Source organism: Drosophila montana, unplaced genomic scaffold (genome assembly GCF_035044405.1).
Source record: "Drosophila montana isolate Dmon_TW-CO22-7 unplaced genomic scaffold, ASM3504440v1 contig_3833_1, whole genome shotgun sequence".
In the NCBI taxonomy this organism is placed as follows: Eukaryota; Metazoa; Arthropoda; class Insecta; order Diptera; family Drosophilidae; genus Drosophila; species Drosophila montana.
In genome coordinates, this window is record NW_026998704.1 from 1,971,356 (window position 1) to 1,982,423 (window position 11,068).

The 11,068-nt window shown below is 38.6% G+C and overlaps 3 protein-coding genes across 3 annotated transcripts; 2 read left to right on the plus strand and 1 right to left on the minus strand.

Moving 5' to 3' along the window:
* Positions 1–187: 187 nt before the first annotated feature.
* On the plus strand, positions 188–936 carry LOC135437792 (large ribosomal subunit protein eL15-like). Its single transcript, XM_064695860.1, has one exon. It carries the CDS (start codon positions 256–258, stop codon positions 868–870), a length of 615 nt encoding a protein of 204 aa, XP_064551930.1. The 5' UTR covers positions 188–255; the 3' UTR covers positions 871–936.
* A 272-nt stretch (positions 937–1,208) lies between these two features.
* Positions 1,209–4,468, minus strand: Cpr51A (Cuticular protein 51A). Its single transcript, XM_064695799.1, has 2 exons — positions 4,337–4,468; positions 1,209–1,737 (listed from the first exon to the last, which is right to left on the minus strand). The coding sequence occupies exons 1-2, from the start codon at positions 4,391–4,393 to the stop codon at positions 1,360–1,362; spliced, it is 435 nt and encodes a 144-aa protein (XP_064551869.1). The 5' UTR covers positions 4,394–4,468; the 3' UTR covers positions 1,209–1,359.
* Positions 3,565–4,305, plus strand: LOC135437739 (waprin-like protein). Its single transcript, XM_064695800.1, has 4 exons — positions 3,565–3,692; positions 3,766–3,837; positions 3,905–4,078; positions 4,136–4,305. Exons 1-4 carry the CDS (start codon positions 3,689–3,691, stop codon positions 4,234–4,236), a joined length of 351 nt encoding a protein of 116 aa, XP_064551870.1. The 5' UTR covers positions 3,565–3,688; the 3' UTR covers positions 4,237–4,305.
* Positions 4,469–11,068: the final 6,600 nt, after the last annotated feature.

Sequence of the window (11,068 nt, forward strand, 5' to 3'; positions counted from 1 at the left end):
CTTAATATCCGATCAAATAATGTAGGAAGTGCTGCAATAAGAATATATGTAAGCCAAGTTTCCATCAAGATACTATCAAAACTGAGCCATAAGTTTGAATTATCGACCATATTGACTCGGAATATGAATACAGTATGTACTTTATGGGATCGGAGGAGGTATGCAAATCGAAGTTGTCTATGAACTCAGCTTCAATTACTTTCTTTGGAATTTGTGTTGTCTTTTAAGCGAAATAGAACTTAAATTCAGTTAGATATGGCTGCCCACCGTTTTATTCAAGAGCTGTATAGAAAGAAGCAGAGTGATGTGCTGCGTTACTTGCTGCGGATCCGTGTGTGGCAGTACCGTCATTTGCCGAAGTTGCACCGTTCGACTGGATCTACGCGTCCGGATAAAGCTCGTCGGTTGGGTTACCGCGCCAAGCAAGGATTTGTCATTTACAGAATTCGAGTTCGCCGTGGTGGTCGCAAGCGGCCAGTGCCTAAGGGATGCACATATGGAAAGCCGAAAGGACATGGTGTAAATGAACTAAAGCCATATCGTGGCCTGCAGGCTATTGCCGAGGAGCGTGTTGGTCGTAGACTTGGCGGCTTACGTGTCCTCAACTCATACTGGGTGGCGCAGGACGCTACCCACAAATATTTCGAAGTCATTTTGGTGGATATTCATCACAATGGCATTCGTCGTGACCCCAGAATGAACTGGATGTGCGAGCATGTGCACAAGCACCGCGAACTCCGTGGGCTGACCTCTGCCGCCAAGAGTTCCCGTGGCATAGGAAAGGGTTACAGATACTCGCAGACAAACGGTGGATCTAGACGGGCTGCCTTGAAGCGCAAGAATCGCGAGCAGATGCATAAGAAACGCTAATTTTAATTATGTTGATAAGAAAAAAGACACGTTTTAAATAAATCTTTAAGCCTTTAAGAAAGGTACAGGTATTTTTCAAAACAAGAAAGCTTAATAGAATAGTTCTTCTGGCTCCAATCAGATTTTTTTTATCTGATCCAATCGACTGCGACAAAAGTAAAAATATTGATTGATATACTTTATCGGGTCGAAGATCCCAACATCAACACGCTACACATATTGAGCAAATATAATAAAGGATACATTCTCTCGCAGGGATATTGTAGTAAAGGATATTAAGTAGAAGTGTGAAAATATTAGTAAAAGGATCGATAGATTAAAAGATCGCAAAGTAAACAATCGTTTTTGTTGAGAAACTTTCGTATTTACTTGACTTTTAATACAATAACAACATAGTTTAGTTAAGACCTGTTCTGATTTTTATTTTACACTGTATTCAGTTCTTTTCTAAATGTTAGAAACCATCCCTTAGACATACTGATCGATTGCCTAGAGGTGTTCGTTAGTGCCTTTGTAATGCTGCTTGTCGCTGCTGTTGTCCAGCTTGATCGAGTACTTTCCAATCAACGAGCCTTCCACATCGGCCTGACCGTTTTCATCGAATACGGGACCGTCACCGATGTCCTGCATTTCATCCTTGACCACACGGTAACCATTCTCATCGGCCTCATAGTGGACAGTTCGCTTCACGAAGCCGTCGGTGTAGCTGTAGGAGCCGGTCACCTTAGTACCATCGCGTGACTCTTCGCGCGTTATTGCTCCATCGTTTATTTTGTCATCGATGTTAGAATTAAACTGGTATTGGGCATTTGCATTCTGCTCTGCCTCTAAAGCTCTCTGCTCCTCGGCATTTAATTGGTCTTCGACCTGCGAGTGAGAGAAAACATAAAAGGTTGCAGTTAGACAGTTAGATGAACGTGAAGTCATTTCGCTTCTAACGAAGTCATTATCTAGTATCTAGTCGCACAGACAGACAGCTGTCTATTCAGCAACATTTATTACATTGTTAATATTCGTTGTTATCGATAGCGTTAGATTTTTGAATATGTCTGTGACAGCGACTCTGTGAGTCACTCTCGGTTTCAAAAGACCTCCCACTGAGGGCCTCTCGCAGTGGAGGTTGCATAAACGAGTTCGTTGCGATTTGCTTGTTTTGCATTTATTTTACGTTTCGCCTGAAGCTTTTTGTACCTTGTACCCTATTACTATTGGTTAGAAAGGTATATAGGTTTCTGTTCTACAGGTGTAACAAGTAGTGAGATATAGATATAGATATATATGTATGTATATGATCGAGGCATATATATATATGAACGTGATCGGGACAACAGGCTGATAGGCTTAGAGTTACGCAGAAGAAGGCTATTTATTTCTCGATTTTCTTATAAATGTTTTCATATCAAATGATCGATATATATCGTTTTTTAATAGAACATTTTTCAAGCATTCCAATATCAACGCATCACATTTGGCATGAAGTTTCTCGAATAATTCACATTTTTATAAATCTTTTGGCTGCATGCAGGGTATTAGTTCGGCACCGTCGTATACAACACACATTTTTTTTTTAATTTGTCTTATGTCGCTGAGGGCAGCATGCTTAAATGCATGAGCGGAAATGTTAATTGAAAGATATGTCGAAGCTGTTCACTTCAGATCGGTTTAGCAAGTCAACAATATGAGCTACACTACGCGGAACTTGAAGTGTTGATTGGGAAATCAGTTAAGGAACAATAATAATATTATTGTATCTATAGTAAAATTTATTTTATTACCAATTATTAGCATTTCACATTAATAACAATCTCTAATGGCCCCTGCTAATATACAACATTCATATTCCAATATGGTATTCGCACCTGATCTTTCGAAGAGTTTACTTCAAATAATATTATAAGGACAAGTCGTTATAGAAGTAGCATAAATATTAAAAAGAAAATGTATTGCGGAGCAAATGCAAAGTCTTTAGATATGCTCAGGTATGTATCCCACAAAGCTTGACGGATTCAAGCACCTAAGAAAACGCATTCTAATTGTATAATAATGATTATTGATTGCATTTGCATTACGATTTGGTTTTCTCAACTAATATAACACTCAGGGACTTTAATTAAAAATTCTTGAGCTTGCAACTTCTCAGGGAACTATAGTTGGATATTCTTGATCTTGAGGTTAAAGCTACTTCAGATGATTTATGTGATTTTTGAATTTGTAGCGCTCTTCGCGAATGTCCCTAGTCGAATCTTGAGACTATACTGTATATATTCAATGCCAAATTGATAAGTGCCGTTGTTTTAATACCCTAGCAGAAAGTATTATAATATACTCATGGAATTTGTAAAGCATCGAAGGAGACATTGCCTGGCGAATTCAGTATATATCTTTCTGATCAGATATGGTCTTTAAATTTTGTTGCACTATATCAGTGGCTGCCAAAGGACCGATCGGACGAAACTTGTTAATTTTTCAATACATTTTCATCAAACTTGGCATTTAAAGCTTCACTGTGGTCCTGCCTTATTGGAAAATGCTTACCTATTGCAAGAAGGAATCTGTCGGTAGTAAAAAGTTTGTATAAGAAGGGTATGCAATCTTCGGCGTGCCGAAGAAAGCCACTTCTTTCTAGATTGTCATTGTTTTTGCTTGGTGTTTTTGTGCATTTAATCACGAGACAAAGCGACAAAATTGACAGCAACCTGAAACTGGTTCGGATAGTAGGCGGTGCGGCCCGGCCTGGGCAAAAGTATAAAGCCGAACCGGCGCCAGTCGCTGCTGACTAAAGCCACGAAGCGGACGTTCAACTAAAGATACGAGGAAAATGGGCACGTAAATCGACAGTTCGAGACTTTCAGACACTATCACTCTCGCTCTTTCGCTCTCTCTCTGTAATTGCAGCCAAGCCTGGTTTATTGCTGTTGTTGCTGGCGGTGATTGGCACCTGTGTGGCTGTTACACTGGCGGCCGGCGGTAAGTCATGGCCATAATGGCTTGAGCAGTTTGGGGGCCAACTTTATTGTCTATTTTCGTTTTGCAGACTGCCCCTCATCGACCAAGGTGACAAACTGCACGCCCAAGTGCCTGCATGACAGCGAGTGCAGCGCCATTGGCGGCAAATGTTGTCCAAATCTGTGCAACGGACGCAGCTGTGCATCGCCCAATCTGCTGGGCAACTCGGGCGCGGATAGCTCGCCCTTTGGCAGCAAGAACTGTGAGTAGTGGCCGGGCGCCTTAGCTGGAAATAGCAATTGTTCTATTCTATTTGCAGCTGGCTCCACGGGCACATACTGTGGCAATGTCAAGTGCGGCAGCTTCGAGAAATGCGAAACAGATCGCAGCACCAAGCGGCCCAAATGCGTGCGCTCCTAACTCGTGCGCCGAACAATTGGCAACAAGTTTTTTATTTTTAAATGGAACTATTAAATCCCAAATGTAATATTTCCTATTGTTTTCTTTATTTTTCACTCACGGGTGCGGCTACGGCAACGCTGACCAGCAGGCTGGCAAACAACACGAATTTCAACATTTTCTTTTTTGTTTTCTTTTTCGATTTGTAAGTTGTGGATGGGTTATTCGCGAGCTCTGCACGCTGCAAGTAGACTTTGTACTATGGCTTGTTGGCAACCAGGTTGAGTTGCTTTTATAACACACTTGAGCGCGCACACACACACACACACGCACACACATACTTGCGGGCAGCAAAGGTGGCAGCGACGCCGGCGCAGAAAGCGCGTCGTTTTGGGCTTTTGGATCTGGCTTTTCGGTTATGGGACAAGTTATTGTTGTTGTTATTGTTGTCGCTGTCGCTCGTGCATTTGAGATGCGATCTTGGGCTTTCTGTATTTCAAATTTGTACATTTTGCAATACTCGCACGGCAACTGCAATTTGTCGTGTGGTCCAGCAAGAGCTCCTCCAGCAGCTGTCAGAAGATTGAAGATGGCATTGCATAAGCGCGCCTGGCTCAAGGTCAGTTGGTCAGTTGCGTTGCGTTGCCCGAAATGAACAAAAAAAAAATTTAAAAAAAAAGGGGGAAAAAACTGAACCTGTTTCTGCTGCTCCCTTTGGAGCTGGAAGTCTGCCCGATTTTTTGTTGTCTTCTGTAAGTTGGTCTTCACTCTTATTGTTTATTTTTTGGTCATCTTATGTAATTTATGTGAAGTTTTTGTGCAAATTGAAAGCTTCGATGTGTGTGTATTATGTGTTTGTTGTTGGTGCCTTTGCTTGAATTTAATGTTGTTTTTTTTGGTTTTTTTTGCGCTTACGAGGAAGTAAGCGGAGCATTACGTTGACTGTGGGGCTCCCTTTTGAAAATGCGACGCCATAACAACTCAACAACGGCCAAAGACTGGGGCGGACTCTAAAAACGGGGGCACAGAGACGCTGTTTGGTAGTCTCGGGCAATGCAATTTTTTAAGTGCCCGCCGCGCACAGTGAGCCGAACGAGTTTTGGTACAAAAAAAAAAGCAGCTGAAGAAGATGATTCCAATAAGTATTTACATCTTAAGTGGTTTTAAGAGGGTCGAGTTCTGGTTAGGTGACATAATAAAAACAAGATTATTTAAAGTTCACATACGTGCATAGTTTATATTGGTGAATAGTTTTTGAAAGGAATGCTTTGGTATATACTTATCTCTATGTGAAACTAACGAAAAGACAGAGGTGGGTTTTACAATTCGCAACTGGTTTTATCTTTGGTTTGGCATTGGAGGTTTCCAGATTAACAGGCTGTGTATCAGGCCATATTCATGATGAGTATTTATGTTGATGATTGCGATGCACAGTTTGAGGAAAATATTCTTTCCATTTACTGTTTGAATGCTTCAACTAGCATTTGATTATAATAGAAAGTAACAGTTATCGGGCATTCGAATTAATAATTGTGAAATCTAGAAATGTCTGGGCGACAAAAATAAAACGTGACTCTGATCTTTAATAGAATATTCTTATTAATTTTCATATATTTTAGCTATTCAGCTGCATTTGGTATGCTGAGCATGCTTATTGCATTTAGTGCCCGGTTTGGGTATAGCTCGTACCACTGTTTGTGGCACATCCGTTCGTTCCACTTTCGTATCGCGGCTCTTTCCCCATTCACTTGGCTTGCCATCTGCTGAAGTTTTGTGGGGCTGAAATGTTTTATTTTTCAAATGTTTACCGAACTGGCAATGGAGCATGAGTTTTCATATGTAACTAATATTGGAGTTTAGTAATTTTCTGTTTATCTTATTTTGTTTTTTTTTTTCAATTTCGAAGCCACTGCACTGGCATGAATTTGTTTGATATCGCGGCGACTCGATATAAAAGAAGACCGAAGATGAAAAACCCATAAAGACAAGTTTTGCTTAAGTTGTTGTAGTTGTTGCTGTTGCTGTTGTTGTTATTGTTGTTATTGGCGTTGTTGAAATCAATATAAAGCGCTCAAGGTGAGAGACCGCACCAAGTTGTCGTACACGCAACGCCCCACAACATCATCGCCGTCGCCATCCTCATGATCATCATTAAAATTTCTGTTCGCATTTTACTGATAATTTTATAATTATAATTTTTTTTGTTGGGGGCCCAATGATGGCCAATATACCGGCCAGGCAGCCAGCTCAGAGCTTTGATTGATTACATTTGCCGCGTCTAGCCCCCATTCATATGTCACATACACACACAACACTCACACACACACACACACACACTCGATTTTATACGCCAACGCACACTCTGATAAATTGATGGCTCTATTTTGAGGCTGCCTTCACAAATTAGCACGCTAATTTGCATATGCTGGGCGCATCTGCAGCCTGGGCCCGGAGGGGCAAGATGGTTGCCCGGGAGTCAACCTGGGACTCGCTTTCAAGTCTTGGGTGTTACATTGACAAATTGGCTGGCTCGCTTTTTTATCGCCGCTTTTATGCAAATATTTTTTTTATATTTTTTTCCGCGGCTCTTGGCTTGTGTTTGCAATGTGCAGTGGTTTATTTAGCTCAGGGCTAAAGCGATTTGACATTTTCAACAAAATATATTAATTATTTATAGTTTAAGAAATTTAAAAGCCATAGTTATGCATTCAGCTCGCGGGATTAGACCTTTTTCGATTAGCACCCCGCCTTGCATTGACCTTTTCATTTGCATTTCTATGACTTTTTGATTGACACGGAAAAATGGTGTTTATAATGATTGCCAATAACTATGAAAGTTTTGCATAAATTATGCGCTTTAAGTAACCTGACTCGTTTGACAGCAATTAAAGAGTCTGATTAAGTCGAGAGTATACGACTAGGAGATACTCAGCTCTAGCGAGATTCGAAGCACAGATTTTCAATTTTATATTTAGTAGGCATCAAATTATAAATTGGTTCAATATTAGTTAGTTAGTTGAGTAAGTTAGAGCCGAGCCCTGAGAAAATATTATTTGAAAATATATTAGGGCGAGGCATTGGTTCGAGCCATGAACCGAATAATGTTATTAGGCTTGAAGAAATAGTTTTCAGACCTGAAGTCAACTAATATGTGGATATTTGAAATGCAATGATGTCATTTAAAGATGAAATCATTAATGTGCACTAGACAAACGCCGTTAAAGATTGGTTTGATTACATCGTTTTGAATCGGCTTCAAGGCAAGAAATTCAATTTCCAAAAATCTATAAAATGGTTTAATATATACCAATATCAGCATGATTCGAAAAAAGAATTTAAAAAAGATTTGTTGGGGAGGTTTTTCAATCTTATTTAGCTCTTAAAGTTCTACAAAGCTGTATTCGAAAACTCAAACAGATAAAGTTGTCTAGCCAAATGAGGTGCTCATCTTCTTACTTCTCCAGCAACTATTAGTCTGATATTATTTTTTGATACTCTTAATTAAGACAATTTAAATATATTACAAATATAAATATATATGACAATATAATAAAACAATTTATATAGTCCTCGCTCTTATAAAATATTAGAAAGTAATATTCAAATATCTGTTAGATATTTCTTCAGGCTGTGCATCGATAGTTCAGTGATATTCCAGATCTTTGTGCGGAACTTAATATATCATTTGCTCAACAGCATTTGCAAATATTTGGGCACTCCATTTGGCAGGCCATTCCTTGGAGCCCATTTTCAAGTTTTTACAGCTTATGTGACAGTCGCAAGAAAATCGCAAGATGTTGGGGGAAAAGAGTGAAAATCGCAGCCGTTTTATATGCAAATATGTGTCTGTGCATAATATGGTGCTTATTTTATTGCATTCCTTTGGCACGCACGCGTTCCCAAGTTTCTGGTATCCAATGTCCTATGTAGTCGCCCGTTTTGGCAGTTGCTTGGGTTACGCATACGCCGCGTTGTCCTTGAAATGGGTTCGTGCTGTCATCGGCACCGTCAGCCGCTTCTGTTGCCAAGTGTGTGGACAGCTATTTTAGTGGCAACTGAACTGGAAATTTATGCGTTTGCATATAAATCTATAGCAGCGGCCTGTATACGCATATTTATTGACCCAGTTAAGTGTGGATTCGAGCAAGTTAATAAAACGAAATAAATAATAAATCTCTGCGATTGCGGACAAGGTGTGAACATATTTACGCACATGTCATGTGCGAGAAAATTAATGCTAAACATGATGTGGGAAAAATTAAATTAAATGCATATTTTCAGATATTTCTGCAATCGCTTAAAGTGTGAATTTGTCTATATTAATAGTTGGCGTAAGAGAAATTAATAATTATTTATTGTTATTATTTATATTACTAATATTATTTTCACCCTCGGGCACGAAAAGCGAGATTCCTCTATAATAAACCCAATACCGGAAATCTACTCTGCTGGGCTTTAAAGTAGTAGACCAAGAATTAAAATTTTTAAGTTACCGGAAATTGTAAGAAATGATGTATAAAACTGGAAGATAGGAACTTAGGCTGAGCATGGTGACGGCATGCATTTTTATGTGTGTAAACACAGCCAAGATAATTTCCAGCTGCGCTGCATATCAACAAATTCAATTTTTAAATGTCGCCCTACTATGCGATTCTCAGGAATTCAAGTAGGACTTCAATGTTGCCATACTTTGAGACTCGAAAAGTTAAAATGTTAAATTGACCATCATAATAATAATAATAATATTACTAATTATAATAATAATAATAATACTACAATTTTTCTAAAAAGAATAATAGCTATACATTTCTTACATTTTTTCTTATACAGATGTGTTTTCTATCATTTCTTTTTTTGTTTCCTGGCCAAACCAAGCTTCACATTTCAGATACCAGATTCTAGTTTTTCGAGTGCACTTTCGGGCGCGTTGGCCATTTGTTGTCAGACTTAATTAACGCTTGACTTACTCATGTTGCTCGACCACGCCCCGAAAGCCTTTGCACTCCCGACGCGCAACCGCACTCACACTGGCGCAGAAGCCTCGCACTGGCATTGTTTCGGAACTAACGTTGTGTTTGTGTCTATTGTTGTTGTTCTAGTAGTGTTGTTGTTGTTGTTGTTGCTGTTGTTCTCGCTGTTTGTTTGATAATTACTTTTGATAACTTATGTTGGTTGCCGCGCTTTCAGTTCTGCGTTTGTTAGTTCATTGTAGTTGTTGCTGTTGATGTTGTTGTGTTTGCCGCTTGCATATGGAGCCATTATAAGGCTTATCAGCAGGCAAGCACATAAGCCACAGCCTGAGCCACAGCCACAGCCACAGCTGGGCTTTACTACTCTTCTCTTTTTTTATCAACTTTCTAGGTTAAGTGCTGCTGCAAGCCTTGGGGTAGGTCAGCACTAAAGCTGATCACACTGCCAGCTGTAAAAGAGAAATGATATAAAAAAAAAATAAAAAATAAACGTGAACCTTTACAAATTTGTAGACTAAACCAATTATCTCACATCCAAGATATGTGATAAACTTTAGAATTGCATGTGCTTGCCTTTTTTATGGCATTGTTTATTAGCAGCTGTCAAGTATATGTAAATGTGTAAATGTTACTTTAAAATGTTTATAAATATTCGTATTTCTTAAATATGGAAAAATGCACTATGTTAAGCTTTCTCCTTATAATAAACAATCATAAAATAAAAAGCAGCCAAAATATATATTGAAACAGGTATTATACTATTGCGCACTCATAATATTAATATTACTATATTATTATTATTATTTATTAGTAGTCGACAAAATGAGTGTTAAGCTAAGTATTTACTAAATAAATATATAAAAATATAGAGCCAAGAGCCTTATCAGAAATACAAAATCTTCTGATAGAATCATCAACACGATGTGGATATTTTATATGCCCGTCCAGCAAGCTATGTCCCTATTCACAGCCGATTTAGTCAGTTACCTTATTAGTGTCTGTAGCTAAAGAGGAAGATATAAGTAGATATTAACACTACCATACAATGTCTTGGTCGCGAGTTATGGACCCGAGCGAAGTTGAAGTCGATGTGGGACCTGACGCACAGAAAATGAATAGATACCTTTATTTTATTCTAGCAGTTCCATCTATATGTTATATGGTTAGGGATATTACTGCATAGTCTCGATATATTATAGATTCCGAAAATAAATATTTAATTTTGATTTCTTCCCATTTTAAAGAGTTAAGCCTTTGTAAGACCTAAAAGTCAAAAAGTCCAAACTTAATTTATATAAACCCAGTCCGGGAACTACAGTAAGTGCAAAATCTCTCATTTATTGTTGTTTTCAGCTTTGAAAACCTCGAAAAAGCCTTAGCACACCATTTTTAAGTACTTTTAAACTTGTCTCAACCCTGATTTAGAAGCCTGTTTTACTTGATTCAAGAATTCTATTAGTTATTCCTTTAGGACGTTAGAAACTTATTTAAGAGTAAATATTTACTTGAGTAAAGAACTATTACCTTCATCCAAGCTTAAAATCTTAATTTGATATGGTCGTTTTTCTCTCTGTGTACTTTAAATACATAACATTTACTATTTGTATTTTTCGTTTCTCATTCCTTACACATCTCTGCATTTTTTTTGTGGTATACCGCATCGATTACTAAATTACGCGAAACATAAAAAATGGCTTATACATATTCATGTTTAAAAATTTCGACGTCTTTAAATCAAATTCAAGCTGAGCTGGCTGACAGCATTGACCCTGCTGCAGCTGCTGCAGACAGCGACATGTGTAATTGTGGCAGCAATTTAAGCTGCTGCTGCTGCATGCAACATCATCGCCAACCGGAAGCAAGTGTGCACAAGTGGCGTGCTT